General features: G+C 44.0%; 1 protein-coding gene across 1 annotated transcript in view; it reads right to left on the bottom strand.

Moving 5' to 3' along the window:
* Positions 1 to 3,842: 3,842 nt before the first annotated feature.
* Positions 3,843 to 16,705, bottom strand: part of TSPOAP1 (TSPO associated protein 1) — a 69,758-nt gene continuing 56,895 nt past the window's right edge. The window contains exons 27-31 of the mRNA XM_032201132.1: positions 16,455 to 16,490; positions 15,099 to 15,202; positions 13,228 to 13,299; positions 11,872 to 12,000; positions 3,843 to 5,176 (exon numbers count right to left, since the gene is read on the bottom strand). Of these exons, the coding sequence (XP_032057023.1) occupies positions 4,961 to 5,176; positions 11,872 to 12,000; positions 13,228 to 13,299; positions 15,099 to 15,202; positions 16,455 to 16,490 (557 nt within the window). The 3' untranslated portion in view covers positions 3,843 to 4,960. The remainder of the gene's footprint in view (positions 5,177 to 11,871; positions 12,001 to 13,227; positions 13,300 to 15,098; positions 15,203 to 16,454; positions 16,491 to 16,705) is intronic.

The following is a 16,705-nucleotide window of genomic DNA, read 5'->3' on the forward strand; positions in this document are numbered from 1 at the left end:
AGGACTCTTTTCAGAAGTGCACAGAGAAAGGACAGGAGGCAATGGGCATGTTTGCTGCAAAAGAAATTCCTGTTGGACTTAATAAAAACAACTACAAGGGTGATGCAGTGCTGGGACGGGTCTCAGGAAAGTGGTTGGTTCTACACCCTTGGTTCTCACTTGGAGAAGACCCTGAGCATCCTCCCTGGCCTCAGAGGTAGCCCTGTTGTGGGCAGGGGTTGGACCAGAGCCTCAGGAGGTGCCCCCACACCACGCCACACCTTCCTGTGCACTCAGCTTGTCAGAGACAGAAGCAAAGTACCTCTCCCTGAGCCACCACCATCAGCTGCTTGCACAACGAGAGCAGCACTGCTCTTGTGCAAAGGGGCAGAGCTGGCAGCTTGCTGAAGCCATTATCTCTGTGCTTATTTTGCTGTATCATGTAGCTCACTGGTTAGAAGGGGATAAGGATTTTTCAAAGGCTAGTGAGACAGTTAGTGCACATCTGTGCTGATAATTGCATTTCATAATAAGGAACTTACTTAATTGCTCTTAAAACTGCTTTAGAAATCCTGATAGTGGGAGGTTTTGAGAGAGGCTTTTTCTCTTCAGTGTTCCCTTGCCATGGAGATGTGGACGTGCTGCCAGATGGCCATGTGTGGGACCAGCCATGTATCTGGGCCTCTCTGTACAAGCCTTCTGCCAAGTATCACTGCAAATGCCAAGCCCTTGTGCTCAGCACCTTCACCTGCAAAGGAGACGCTGTGTGCTGCTTCTCTAGAGTAAAAAAATGAACATGTTAGCTCAAGCAATGTCACCTCAGAGCAGAGGTTTACATTCCAGCTGCTTGTTTGCCTGCTTGCCCAGGCAGAGTCCGCAGGAAGCATGGTTCTGTTGACCATGAGGTGGTCAGATCAAAGCACCAGGCATCTCCACATCACTACAGGACTCCAAGTTCTCCTACTGAAAAACACAATGGTGACGATTGTCCTAGGTGGAGGTTTGCACCACTGATGGAGCAAGCTCTGTAGCGCTGAGTTTCTCATGAGGCAAACCCTCCTGGTTGGGCCTGCTTTGGACCACCACAGCTCAATTTTGAACCATGCCAAAGTGACGGTTTTATAGTAAAGTTTCAGTTGGGAGGCTCCTCTAAAGTCTGTGGTTCAATCTCCTTCTGGATTGATCCAGATCAGATCCACATCTGGATCAGGATGCTCTCCCACCAGGTGTAGCTCTAATGAGCAGGGGTGGTCTTCTCCATCTGTGCTTGCAGTCCCAACTGCTGAGTTCCAATGGTGCAGCTCCAGTGAGCAGGAAAGGATTTGACTGCTTTTACAGCAGTTCTGTCAAGTTATGGGCTCCTCAGAACTGCCAGGCTAAGCCCTTCTGACTGCAGATGGCTTTCTGACAAAACAGCACCTTTATATAAAGCCAATTATATCCTCATGAAAGAGCCTGAAAAATATCACCCCTCTTTCCAGTCCTCAGGGAGAAAATCTGTCAGACAAAAGCTGCTTTTCCATCAAGTCATTCAGGCATTTCCTTGGCAGTGCAGCAGGCTCAGCAGCACTGACAAACAGGACTGCTGAGGACTGAGAAAAGCTTCATGCACCTAGTGCATTTCTCTGTTTTTAACCAAATATCTGGACCAAGAGCAGTCAGGAAGCCCACACTAAGCAAGCTCACATCCTGGCTACAGTAAGTGGATTGTTGGGACAGATGATCCCATTCCCCATGCACCCTCCATCCTACCCAGAGACACACACTGCCTCCCTCACTCTCTGGGACCATGGCAGTGATCCACAAGCCCAGGTCAAGCTCTTACCTGCATACTAGACATCTTCAGGTTTTACAGGTCTTAAGTAAGAGCTGTGCAAGAGTATTCAACTCTTGTGTTGCTTGAAGTCTGTAAAAAGCTGACCCAAGTCTTGTTCTTCTGGAGAAAGTTTTATAAACTCAGAAACTTGACAGAACTCAGGCACTCCAGTTCATCTTGGGAACTATGGGCAACCACACATTGATATTTTATCTCAATTCTGAGAAGACACTAAGTAAATTTCCTGAAGAAATAACTTTTAAAAATACAGATTCTGTCCACTGGCCTTGCTGCCTTCCTAACTTATTCTCTACTTTAATTTGTTGAGGATGTGTGTCCAGTGCCAGTATTGTCTGCTACCAAATATGCTTGGTGTTGCCAGTGATGATGTGCCTACCAGAAGTGAAGAGCATACTGGAGCTGCCAAGCGAAAGAGAATATGCATGCAGTAAATGGTCACCAAAGGCCCAGGAATGGAAACGTAGACATCCCTGTTAGGCAGCTCTTAATGAATATGCACAAAATCAAAAACAGGAGCAACTCCTTAGTCAGTAGAGGACACCAATCCCCAGGTGACCATTGGCTGCATTTGCATCCAGATCTAGACTGAAGGGAAGTACCTAAGGAAGGGCACAGTTTGGCAGAGGAAGAAACCAGAGCTTTGGATGTCACCAAGAGTGTCATCAACACCTGGGATACAGTGCAGCAATTCAAATCCAAAAGTGCAAAGCAGCATTGTTTTGTTTCTTAAATTTATTTTTTTAACCTACCAAGACCTGAAGGTCTTAAACCTTTCTCAGACTCCTCTCAGCTTTGCTGTAAAGCCTGCCTGGTGTTGGGGGATCCAACTGAATTAGCATGACTCCACTACGCAATGGGAGTCTGTGTATATAACTGTGATTTGGTAGCATGCAGCCCAGCACACGCCTGGTGAGCAGGGAAACAACATTCACCTTGTGAGGTATGAAGGCAGTACCAGAGCAAGTGAGCCATCCTGCAGGCACCAACTCTGGGCAGACACCAAAACGTTACAGCTGCTGTTTATCTAAGGACGTTGTTCTTCCGTTAGTCCCCTGATTAACTGGTAAGTGCAAGAACAGACAGTTTCTTTCAAAAGACCTCAAATGACTTGCTTAGGAAACTCCAGATCGTAAATTCAGTTAGAACAGCAACCAACTTCCTCCAGGCAGGGTAAGTGGAAGGTAAGTTACAGCATGGAGGGTACTTCTGGCAGCACTAGCTACCAAGATTAGAATCACAGAATCATAAATTACCCCAAGTTGGAAGGGACCCACCAGGATCATTGAGTCCAACTCCTAGCTCCACGCAAAACTACATGAAAATTAAACCATATGTCTGAGAGCCTTGTGCAAGCACTTCTGGACCTCCAGCAGCTTTGGTGCCGTGACCGCTTCCGTGGGGAGCCTGTTCCAGTGCCTGACAAGTCTCCTGGTGAAGAGCCTTTTCCCGACAGCTCCTGTCTGAGCCTGCCCTGAGGCAGCTTCCTGCTGTTCCCTCAGGTCCTCTCACTGGGCACCAGAGAGAAGAGATCAGTGCCTGCCCCTCTGCTCCCCCTGGTGAGGAAGATGTAGGCCGCCATGTGGTCACCCCTGTGCCTTCTCTTCTTTAAGTTGAACAAACCAAGCCACATTAACTGCTCCTCCTATGCCGTGCCCTTTCACCATCTGTGTTGCCCTCCTCTGTAAACTCTGTAACACAATTATACCCTTTGTAGCCCTATAGGTGGTGTTACAACTGTCAGGGGAGGAAAACTCCAAGGCAGAGGAGACATGGGGTCTGACATGCTTTCAGGACTCAAAAGAGACCCAGCAGGCCTTGATACTAGGTTGCTGAGGACCATCATCACTTATGTCTGCTTCAGATATTCTAAGAAAACCTTGCAAGCATTCATAGCTAAAGCAACTTTATGACTGTGTCCATCAAGTAAGATAGTGGTACACTGTCAAATCAAACATACCACACTCCCACCCCCCAAATAAGCAACAATGAATCTTTTGCTTTTTTAAGGAAAATGTATTTTTGTGAAAATAGACTTTATTATAATAAAATTTGATATTAAATAAAAACATACCTTATCACCAACACTTGTGGACACTGTGCTGGCATAATTCACATACCTCACGTAACTGTCTTTCTCAAAACATGTACCCCATTGAAACATGCAAAGAAAGAAACACTGAAAAGGATAGAAACCATGTCGTACAAAACTCTCCGTGGCTTAGGAAGGGATGTGTCTTAACTGAAGGAACACATCTCATATGAAAATAGCTGCAAACTCTCCATCCCCAGCTCTACGCTCCATCCAAGCTCCAACTGAGGAGCAGCCCACTGAAACAGCCAATTTAAAACTGTGAAAGAGGCGGACAAAATAAATAAATAAATAAATAAATAAATAAATAAATAAATAAATAAGGCGGAGTCCCCAGCCAGTGTGTGGTCAAGGTGAACCAGCCAAGAGCAGCTTACAGCAGCCCACGCTACAAGCTGAAGTATCGACCCCCTTCTGGGTATCGCTCCTTCCTCCACGGGAATCATAGAATCATTAAGGTTGGAAAAGAATCCTCACGCTGAAACATGACTGAGGCAGTGTGGGATGCTCCTAGGCACAGCTGCATATTTACAGTACAAATAACTCACTTTTCAGCCCAGAGACAGCAAAGAGGGTTCACAGCAACAGAAGAGTGCAATTTTTCTTTGCAGGAAGTGAAGGACTTGACACAACCTCCTTTGGACCAGAGAAATACCAAGGGGTGTAGTACAAGGGAGCTCTTCCTAAGGGGCTGGGGCTTTGCTGGGAAAAGCCATTTAGCTAACTTACAGTCAGAATATATTCTTAAAATTAAAATATTTACAGGGAACTGGTGCATTGAGGGCTGCATGGAGCAGGACACACTAATGTGGAGTTAGCTGTATCCTAGAGCTGAGGCCTCACACACCTCAGTGCTGTGACACTGTTCAGAGTCACTGCCAGTGGGCTCTCATCAGAGACCACAGCTCACAGACCCACTGAAGAGTTTTCTCTATTCAATATACACTTTTCCCCTATGAAAATACTCTAATCAGCTTATTGCAGAGGGCTTCTCCTGAATTTTCAGTGCCTGTGTGGACTGCACAGGCAGCCTACACCTAACAGTAAATCCTTTATTAGTTTTTCTTACTGGACCCAAGTTTTTTGAAGAGCTTTTTTCCTTTGAAGAAGAAGCCTCTCTTCTTTTTACTCTGACCAGGTAAATCACTGCATTTGAGAATGGCCAGCGATGCCTGCTCTGGACACTGCTCGCCTGTGGCAAGGCAGGAAGGTGGTTCAGTAGGAGGAGTTGGTGAGAAGTCGCTTTGATCAACAGACCCGTCTGGATTTAACTGAGCAGGAAAAGAGAAAGAAAAGAAAAAAAAAGAAAAAGTAGAAGTTAGACTTGAAGAAGGACACGATGCCAACACAAACCTCAGCCAGAGAACCCTGCCTTCTCCCCACCAGTCTGTCCCACAACCTGTAAGGCTCAGCTCCTTTGTGCAGCTGCAGAATCAGTTAGGAAGTTTCCAGTAAAGTGTTTTATACCCCCAACACACTGCCTGACCTCAGACATTCCAAAATACGTTAACTTTGGACTTTAACTTTGGGCAATATCAGAAATGCCTCCACTGAGGACCTCTTGAAAGATGTTGCTTCACAGCTGAAGAAACTATGTTAAGCACCTTCTCAGTGCAAGGATAGAAAGGTAACGATGCATCCCATTATGCCTGCTGGCTGCTTGCGGCCAGGGGAGACTGGTGGGCTCCCGGCACACTCTGGGATAGGCCATTAAGAAAAACACCCCAGTAAGAACAAGGGCTGTGCAAGACCTCAGAAGTTCAAGTAGGCTGGCTAAGCTGGGAGGCTTCTGTAACAGTGACTGTGCTCTGTCAGGGTCAGAAATTTAGACCCTTGCAAGGCTGCTCCGCATCCATCAAATCTAATTACAGGAGGGGCAGAAAGCATGTCTGATTCTCTCCAATGGTTCCAACAATGGAAAAAAAAAACAAGAACGTGGTGATGGAGCAGGACACAGGGAAGTCTTGAATCACGTGGCACAAAGCAATTGATGTGTTCTTAAGCAACCTGAGTATTTCAGAATATTAACTAGGATCTACAGCTCCAAATGATTCACTGTATGCTGCTCCTTTTGGAAATCACAAAGTGCCCTGGTCCTGGGTTCAGCTTTCTCTTCAGAACATGCTGATGTAAGGTCAGTTTCTGGCAGAAGACTTCTGCTTTACACAATCTCCTCTTCCTCGGTGTATGGATTGTGACCACTTCTGCTCTGGCATAGCACACTTTCCCAAGAAGTTGCCAAGTTCACTAGGGAAGAGGTTCTGGGTTGCTGAAGCCTAGGAGAGCCCTTGTCCCACTGCCTTCTCTTCCACACAGCTTTCATGTGCCTGACAGAGAACTAATTTTCTAGACTCCCTGCTGTATATCCTACCTTGGCAGTCCCCAGAACCCATGACATGTGCTAGAGCTGTGCCAAGGAAGAGCCCCCTTGGCAGGTTGAAACATTGGCTCTGCTTGGGTCCCACTAAGTCAGGGAGAGTTGAGTGCATACTCATTAAGGATCGATCTGTAAGCAGCCACAGCTCCATCAGGGAAACTGAGTTAGTAACAAAGGCAGAAGGATGCCCCACCCAGGGAGGAAGCATTGCTGAAGAGCAAAGATGAGTCCTGCAGATGAAATGTATCAGAACCACAGCAGCAGCTGCTTGTAGCTCACTGGCAGGAGTAGATGTGCTCTGGTCCCATAGTGCTCCTGGTGAACACTGCTGAATGAAGCAGATGCACAGACATACCATCACTGCCATAGCTATAGGACTTTATGTGCTGTCGGTTCGCTTATTTAAAGTTTCCTAAGGTTACAAGCAAATGCAGCCCCACTCAATCACCCCATGGCTGTTTCAGCAGCCCACCAACTCCGTGATGAAGAACATGAAAAGTAGCTGTGATTTCTGCTCCTCCTGTAGAACAATATGCTGCTGTGAAACAACCTTCCATGTGAAGTTCACACCTTGGTCTGTCTGGCTTAGCAGAACCAGAAGATGTGGGAGCAATGTAAAGGTCCCTGCACAGCCAGGGCAGCAAAGGCTTGGAGCCCATGCACTGCTGGATAACATTTTTCAGGCAAAGGTGAAACAGTTTTAGGGCAGATCTGAAGTGGCCCAACAAACCTGATGCACTTTCTCCTGCTGAGCTAGGCATAAAAAACTGCACACAAAATGAGCGGCAGGTATCCAGATCAATTAATGAATGACACAGTTATTTACTGTAATAAGGATAGCACAGTATCAATATAATTATCAAACATCAAACAGTTAAAAGGAAATGACTAGCAGTTTCCAGCCTTTGTGGCTGCAAGTCCTTCTTATTTCCAGCTATGGTACATGATGCCCATGCAGATTTTTATACACAGAGGCACTCACACACAAGTATGTGCAGATATTCTCACAGGTCTTTGTATGGCAGAAAAACAACAGAACCAGTTCACAGATTCATCTGGTCAGAGACAGGTAACACGAAAAACAAGGGATTCTTCTCTAAGAGAAACTTAAAGGAAAAACTGCTCTGGCAAGCTGTGGATGCCCCATCCCTGGAAGTGTTCAAGGCCAGGTTGGATGGGGCTTTAAGCAACCTGATCTAGTGGGAGGTGTGCCTGACCAGAACAGGGGGGTTAGAATTAGATGATCTTTAAAGTCCCTTCCAACCCAAACCATTCTGTGATTCTGTGAAGATCCTGATAAAGCTATTGGGGTTGATAAACAGAAGAATCACGTTAGTTTTCAGGAGACACTTTTCAATGCTCTCTCTGGTATTATTGATTTGTATAACTTCTGGAAAACAATGTTTGAAAGGAAGAAAAACCACAGATCTCCTCCCACTGCCACCCAAAACCAGGGGTCTCACCCCCCAACCCCAAAATTGTCAGACAGAACAATTATCCAGACTAGGTTGGTTTTAGGGACTAAGTGTTGCTACTTTCTTAAGTTGATGGTGTATGGGGGCATTTCAAGAAATGAAAAAAAAAACACAGACTGAACATGGGTGCTCAGCCTGAGCAGGATTTCTGCAACGGCTACATGAGGTTCTTGTTGCTGAGGTGCTTGAACAGTGGTAGAATGGCAAGGCTGAATTTCAAAGCAGGTCTTTTCTAAACCTGAATATCCAGTACTACTACAGTCCCGTCATGGTCCCCAAAACCACCAGATAATTGTTCCAAACTGTACTTCATGTGCAGAACGTGGCTTCTCTTTAATACAGAACTAACTTGGCAGGTAAAGATCTGCCACCAGAGGGTTTGAAGCTGGACTTGATAGCAGAGCCCCAAACCAGCCTGTCAAACTACAAGCAAGAACAGGAGTAAATTGCAAGTGCAGGACCCTTTAACAGGCTAAGCTGGGTGGGAAATTGAAGAGATCTTCTCACACAAACTTACATGGTTGCTCTCTCTCTATGTATCATTCATATCTATCACTGGACTCTTCTCTTCCTCATTCTCTGAAGAAAAGAACCACCACGGCAGAAATAAATACATGAAATCAATTAGAATTGAATACTTTCGAAGTTGCTTTACAAACGGTCTTTGACAAAAACTGCATATTAGTGAGGCAAAAATATTCATTCAATAGCCGCAGCATTAAGGTAAACTGCTCATAGCTGGTGAACATGAGTGCTTCAGCGCCCTAGCTTGTGATCATAACTTCTTGGACACTCCTCTTTGTACTGCATTTTTTGTTGCTCAGTCTAATACCAAAATGACGTTACTTTGAAAGTCAAACTGCTTTACCTTTTTCAGATGCCAGCATTTTAAGATTTACTCAAAAATAATTCTAATAATTCACCTTCCCCAGTTCAGTTTGGAAAGTTAATTGTCCTTACCCTCAGGCCTTTGGCATAGCATCAAGGAGAAGGGAAATGGGAAGAACACACATAGTGAAAATTTTAAATCCAAGAAGTTACAGGCAATTTTAAAATCATTCGTGGTCATGCTGGAGAAGCTTCTGTTAAAACTGGAACTAGCTTTAACACAATCCAAAGCTCTGATGTTAATACCATGATGAGTATGCATGCTTGCTGATGTCTCAAGACGAAACTGGCAAATTTGTTGGGAGACTTTTGCTATGTTGTGTCCCAGAACATTCAAACAATACTTCTCTAGAGGCTGCCATGCATCTTCTGTCTTTGGTGATTTTTTGCATAAGCCCTGTCCTCCCACCCCATCTCATCTCAAACAGGAGCAGCTGTATGTGTTCTGCCTACATATACATGCCAAAAACACACTTAACTAGCATGTTCATAAACTCTGCAGAATGAATATGACAGAGTTTGGAAAGCCTCATGCTTGGCTGTATCACTCAGTTTATGACAGCTCGGGGATGGCCCTTAAAATATGTGTTTTCTATAGGAGAACATGTTTCTTCTTGCCTTACCCATCAAGTGTTTTGCTCATAGGTCAGGATGCTGTAATTGATGACACAGCCAAAAACTCAGTGGGTCAGGTCTCTTCTCAGGACTCGCTAAACATAACTAAATGCAGTTATCTAGTACAAGCTTCATTATGAGCAGGATAAATATAGTGTTTTACATGGGGGCAAACATTCCCTTCGTATTTGGAAGCTGTTTAGATGGAGCTGGACTGCAAAGCACAAGCAGGACTGCACATAATTAAGATTGTTAAGCCAGAATCACCAAGGACAGGTGTGCTGGTGAAGCAGGGAGGCAGCAGGACAGGAAACTGTCTGCCACCACATCTATGTTATAACAGACAACAGAAAGTCATGCTTGCATAGTTAATGCAGACTCCCAATGATACAAAATTGGCTTAAGCATCAAGAACTGAATTTTCCAAGTTCCCAGACTTCACAAGGAACAGCGGCTCATGGATTGGCCAAGTGACAAAGCTACCAAATGTATCCTGGCCTAAGGCAACAGCTTCCCGCTCTGCAAACCCCAAGTCTGATCAAATGCAATGAAAAGCTCTGTTGCATCTCTGGCATAGAAACACAAATAAACTGAAGGCCAGGCAAGCCTGAAACAGGTCTATATTAGGAGGGTTTATCATGTTCGAGAGGTATTCCTGTTTAAAAAAGGTGTCATGAATCACAAAAAAAAAATTACAGCTTTGAGCATCCAAGGATATATGGGCCAAACTGCTGTGTCCAGGTGAACAGTCAACTCCTGCTGAACCCAGCCACAATGGAAAGGGGAGAGAGGAGAGGAGCAGCAGCAAACTGTAAAGCATCAAGGAGGAGCAGCTTGTGCTCCCTGCTCAGCAGGGGATCAGATGGATTTATTGTATATGTCACTCTGTTTATCAGCCTTGTTGGTCTCTCTTACCTCTATTCAATAGAATACCATTTTCAAATGGCAGCTCTCTGAACCCTGAAGGTTCACTGAATTTCCTATTATTTTTTTTTTTTTCCCCCACAAATTCTGGGGCCCAGGCTGGGGATGTAATAATGACCCCCCAATACATGAAACAGGCCCTTGCTGATCAATGCCAGAGAGGACGTCAGGTCCACAATAAGCTGTACTATGAATTCAACCTGCTATAATTGTACTGGTCTCCTTTGGCACTTTCTGTTCTCATAGATGGATAATTTTTGAAGAGTCAATTGTTCTGATAGGGGAACTGGAGAATGAAATCCACTCTGAATATTTGTTTCTAACCAGAAAGTTAGATCTGTGTAACCTCATAGCTGCTAAACCCTGGTAGTAACAGCTCATTAATTTCTCTGATTGCTCAGCAAGGACCAGCCTTTGTTGGCTGAGATCAAAGTAACTGAGTATCCAAAACAGGCAAACATAAGGGTCCAAAACCACTTCTGGGTTTAGAAGATGATCCAGCCAACTACCCTCAAATCTTATTTCTGAGGCTGTCCTTCCACTTTCCCTCATAAGACGACATTGAGACTGTGGGACAAACATTACACCAACAAAGCTTCAAATGCCTGGAAGCAAAAGAGGGGGCTGTAGGTAGAGCTTGTGGAAGTCCAGGCAGCATTTGAAACGTAAGTGGGAAGTGAGTAAAGGCAGAGCAGGGAATGAAAAATAAGACAAATGACACTGCAGAGAGATGGAAAGTGAGGGTGACACCAGTGAAGAGTTTGACAGAGGAGGATTTAGGACCGCATACATCCTTAAGGATTGCCTCAAAGCCAATCTAGGCCTGCTCTTCCACACTTTTAAGGGCCTGTATAATAACCTCTCCATGAAGAACTGAAGGTTGAGGAATAAGTACATTTGAACTGGGACGAGGCTGTGTCACTCCCTGCCTCCCACTGTCTAGAATGCCACAGCACAGGCAGTGACCAGAGAGGTGTCACACTTTTGGCCTTGCTTTCTGAGGACTGACTGAATCTGGCAGATGACCCCAATGTCCTGCTTAAGCATTTGCTTGAAAAGTATCAGAAACATAATGCAAGGGGGATAGCCCAACCTTTGAACCCCTTGCATCTGTGGGTTGCTCCCATAGCCTTAGCCTGTGGATCCACTCCTCAGATCTGTTTGATCCTTCCCTCTATGTTTTTTTGGTTGTTTGTTTGTTTTGTTTTGTTTTCCTGAATACTCCTTGGACAGATTTAAGATACATCTAACTTGGGATGGGTGGAAAAGCATTGGTGCTTAGGTGTCAATAACTCCAGAACTCCTTGGCATGGATATGAGCAAATATGAGGAATTTCATGTGTCTGGGGATCTGGCTGAACTGCTTTGCTTGCAGCAGGATTTCACCACTGACCTTTGTGTGCATCTGAAGAACCTGCTGGTGGGACCTGTGATGTTCTTTGCTCACATGACAATAACAAGCATGAGGTCCCAGAAAATGTTCTTGCTTTGTGTCTCATTTTGTACTATACTGTCTTTAAGAAGAGCTCCTGGTGCTCCCTTCTAAACTTCTGGGCTCCCATGGGATGAATCAAGCTACATGCAATAATTTAAACCACTCCATCAGATGCTGCATGCTGTGCAACACCCACTCTCCAACCATGTCACAGCTTGGATGTCTGTACTATGCAGAGTCTCACAATCTTACCTGGCTCTCAGAACTCAGTGGGAAAGCATCTTTATCTTTTGAATGAAGTTCCTCAACCATGCCTCCATCTGAAGTTACAGCTTCCAAGAAGTTTGATGGGACAAGCCCTCTCTGTTGGTTCAGCTCTCCCTGAAAGATCAACGTTTAGTTCCCATATCAGGTTTCCTGGCTGATGGAAAAATAAATAGAGGTGCAGCCCTATTCCAGGAAGGCTATGCTATGGCCTGAGAGAAGCCCAGGAACACATTCATGTTGGAAGCATCCTCAGTAAGTTTCACAACTCACATTCTTGCTTAGTTGTGGAACAATTCAAAATGCAAAAACACATGAGTGTAAAGGAAGAAAAGATGATGGCAAGCTATGACAAATGTATTCCAGCAGCATGGACAGACACCTCTAAGTTGTAGACTATGAAGACTATTTGCACTTTACAAACTCAAAAAAAATCTACTAATAACCTGGAAGCAACTGGAACATGATTGTGCCACGGGATTCCTAAAGGTCTTTCATTTGTTCTGGTATTTAATTTTTTAAAGAATGAAGTACTGCTAGTACAATGCCCTGTAGGCCTTTTCTCTGTGCTCACTGACATCTGGAGCTGCAAACCAAGCTTGGCTGTCTTTCCAAAAATTTGTCTCTATTTCAACAAGAGGTAGCTGGGTGAGACAAAACAACCCCAGCAATGTTGTCTGACCAACACCATGAAGGAAGTCAAACAAAACATTCCTAACAATGCCTCCAGACTTCATCTAGTGGTGCACCTCAACTTTGATGTATGAATGCATGCTGTTTTCTGTGCAGGAAAAGAGGGATGATCCAAGGGCTAAGAAACATGTCTAACACACAGCTTGCTGGCAGGCACGGTCCCCAGCTATCCACAGTAAATTAAACAGATATCAATGTTTGTTGAAGTTGGTTTGTTGATGTGTTGCAGGATGGGGATCAGCATAGGTTTTGTTCTTATATTTTAGCCTCCTGTTGCAGGATGGGGATCAGCATAGGTTTTGTTCTTATATTTTAGCCTCCTGTCCTGGTTAAGACCATGTGTCAGAGTCCTTGGCAACAAATCAGCTTGTAGCAGATGCTGATGCAACTAATGTATGTGCAGTAAACGCATCTTAGGCTTTGGGAAACCTGCAGTCAATTTAGTCCAAGAAAGAAAATCAGAATCATTTGGAATATTAGGCTTAGAGGAGAACATGGACTGCAAGAAACAATCTGCTTATTCTAAGGAGGCATGTGTTCATGTGTTCCAGCAGCAGAAAATTTTGTCCCCTAATTTTTGCTCTCCTGCCACTAGATTGAATCCAAGGATTTCAGATGTAGCCAAAGGACCCAGCCAACCCCAATACTTACGTAATAGAATCCATCATCATCCATGGACCCAAACACAGTGATAATGTCCCCTGCGCTGAAAGTCAGTTCAGCCTGCAATGAACAAAAGGAAACAATGGTCACAGGAGGAGCACTGCCCGGAATTTCTCAACAAGGTTGCCCTGGGCTGCTTGCACAATCTCACCATGAGTGAGGGAGGCCATTGTGATAAGACTTGCAGGAACAGAATGCAGAACAACCAACCTTGGAAACTGTAGAATTCCTTGTTGAGTAAGCATTTCATGAAGTATGATAAGAGCAAAATTTGTCTCGTAAACCAATTTTAATAGAACTTCAAAATGGTACCTACTACCTGTTATAGAAAGGGGTGCCAAGAACAAACTAAACAAGCACCAGAAATGCCTTTTTTTTTTTTTCCTTTTAATATAAACACTAAATCCCCCTTTACCTCGGATGACTGTTCTGTATGCAATGCTCAGGGTACTCCTTGGAGCACAAGACCAAGGCCAAGGATATAGGCATTCTCTTCTAATGGAAGGAATCCCCCCAGTTACAGTGAAACATTTGCTCTAAGATAGGAGAAGTGGAGTCTTTCAACAGGCTGCATAATGGGCAAGACCCACTGAAGACATGTCTTTACATGCAATTCCCAGACCAATGGAAGCATTGGCTCGAAGAGACCTACTTCTGATACATTTACTTTATTTAGTTCCCAGTACTCGATTTCTCTCCTGAGGCTGCAGGTTCCTACTGATGGCAGTGAATGACTTTGTCCTAGCAGAAAGCAACTTCTAGGGAACTTCACTCACAGACACAGAGAACTGCACAGCTGATCCTATTAGGTGTTGCTGCAGGTTCAAAAACACCAAATGCAGCTTTACAGCACATCAAGTGACCAAATTTCCTGTGAGTTAGAATGGGGAACACCTCTAATAATGCAATGTCAACAGCACCTTGTTGATGAGAGCTCAAAAAAATTCTTCGGTCAGATGTGTGAATACCTACATAGATGCTGGTTGATGCATGTTTTTATTGTATCTCTCCTAAAATAATCCATTAAACCCAAAATACTCTGTCCTCAGAAGCAGGCTCTTTTGTTCATAAAACACACAGATTGGGTGTCAAGCATTACCTGTATTGTGCCACCTCTTGGCCATACATTCTTTTTACTAATCATGGGGTTAGTATTCAGATTCTTTCCATGTATATGTTTGCTCAGAGTAGACTGATGCTGCTACAGAGGAACAGAAACAGAGCATGTTCTAATTCAGAAAGTCTTTTTTGCTGGAAGGATTTTGTTTTACAATCTTTCCATCAGAAACAAATTTATCCACAAAATCACTGTTTGGATTATATGTAGAGACTGCTTGAAAAGCCGAGCGTAGAGGACTGGTCCATTAAATTGGAATTAAGTGTTCTTGCTTGAACAAAGACCTACACAGGTAGCTAACACAAAAGACATGCTCCATAAAGACACGTTCACCATAAGTATCAGAAATCAATTCTGACCCTTAATCGGGTATTTCCATTTACCACAGGATGCCCTGTACAGGTGCTAGCAGCAGGGGCTGTTTAGTCCTGTCTAAACACTTACAGGATGCTACAAGGCCATGAGATGCTCTAATAGCTTCACAGAGACAAATACTGAAAATGATTAGGGGTATGTTGCTTCATACTCTTCACAGAATAATAACTGACCACTGTTATTAGGGAATGCATGAGAGAACTTATTGGCAAACTTTATATTTTATGACTTCAGCCAAACAGTTATAGTCATTATTTTGCCATGCTATAATCATCTTAGTTTTTACCAAAGTCTTAAGTGTCTCAGGACAAAAGAAAAAAAGAGTGGAAAAAGAAAGGTATCAGAGGACTGAGCAGCTGCTGGTTACCTCTGCATCTGCATTTGGAGAGCTCTCCTTAGGATTATAGTCAAAGACAGCCATCATACTTCGAGGAGTAAGTAGTTCAGCTTCAAAGTCCTGATGCTTCTGTCCTGGAGGACAAAAACATAACAAAACATGCTGAGCTGGAAGCCAAAGGACAAAATACCAAGTCACAGCAGCTATTCACTCTTCTTGGGAGTAAACTGAATAAAATGAATACAAGAGGGAAACTGAATGAGCAAGAGATCTTAGAGGACCCCGAGATATCTGATAAAGCAGATTTCTGATCTCCTGCATTAACTCACAGAACCAGTGACATCTCTCACTTGCAGTATCCTAGTATCCTGCCTATATATACAGGAATTTTAATTTATTTATTATTTTTTTTTTTAATATACTAACAGACACAAATACACAAGACAGCAGTCTCTTTACAGTGTCTCAAATGGATATTTCTCTTTTCTCCATGTAAAAATTATCCTGAGGAATAAATAAGTGCCAAGGAAACAGCAAGACCCTAAACAACATCAACAGGCAGTCTAGCCATACCAGCACAAAGCTCAGCACAAAGGGAAGGGCACGCAACACCCTGCATTTTTACAACCACCTACCTGCTCAGCCCCATTAAAGACCTGCTCTGACTCTACAAAAGCAAAGCTTGACACTACAGAAAACACAAATTGTCCAGTCCTTCATCTTACAGATCTGATCCATTGTATGGGTCAGCAGGGTGTTTGCAGGCTTGAACTCTCTTGACATCAATAAATCACAGAGCACCTAAGCATAGAGAGAACTCCTTCAAGGGACCTTGGATTTTAAGGATTGCAGCATCAGATGAATAAGAGATTACCCTGCCCTTGCAAAGCAAAACCATGTGTGCTCTTCTCCTCCAAACACTCCCTTGTTTAGTCAAAGGCCACTGCAGTCACTAATAAATTAAAGAACTACAACTCTTCTTTTCTGAGAATGACCATTCTCTTACAGTGCTCCGAATGATGACTACAGCTACAGGACAAGAAGCAACGGGCACAAACTGAAATGCAGGAAGTTCTGGCTGAATATGAGGAAACATTTCTTTGCTGTTAGGGTGACAGAGCACTGGAACAGGTTGCCCAGAGAGGTTGTGGAGTCTCCATTTTGGAGATAGTCAAAACCTGCCTGGATGCAACCCTGTGCAACGAGCGCTAGGTGACCCTGCTTGGCAGAGGGGTTGGACTAGGTAGACTCCAGAGGTCCCTTCCAAACTCAAGCATTCTGTGATACAGGATGTTGGATTGGCCCATGACCACAAAACTAGTGTCTGTATTATGATCATGCCAATGTAACATTCCCCTTCTTACAGTAAGAAAGAACAATTCTTACCTGTTTGAGACTTGTACTTCTCCTGTTTATCCAGTTCTGCTGGGGGGAAAAAACATCTTATCAATGGATATTCATCTTTCAACAGTGTCCACACCACATAACTGACAAACAACAATCAAAAGAACAAACGCCACAGCAGCAAAAAAACAGAAGCAAACTCTTCATGCAACTCAAAGTCTAAGCCAGTAACCATGACTCAAGGATGTAATAGGACGCAGAGGTCAAGCTCCAAAACTATAAAAGACATTACT

Source organism: Aythya fuligula, chromosome 20, assembly GCF_009819795.1.
Source record: "Aythya fuligula isolate bAytFul2 chromosome 20, bAytFul2.pri, whole genome shotgun sequence".
NCBI lineage: Eukaryota > Metazoa > Chordata > Aves > Anseriformes > Anatidae > Aythya > Aythya fuligula.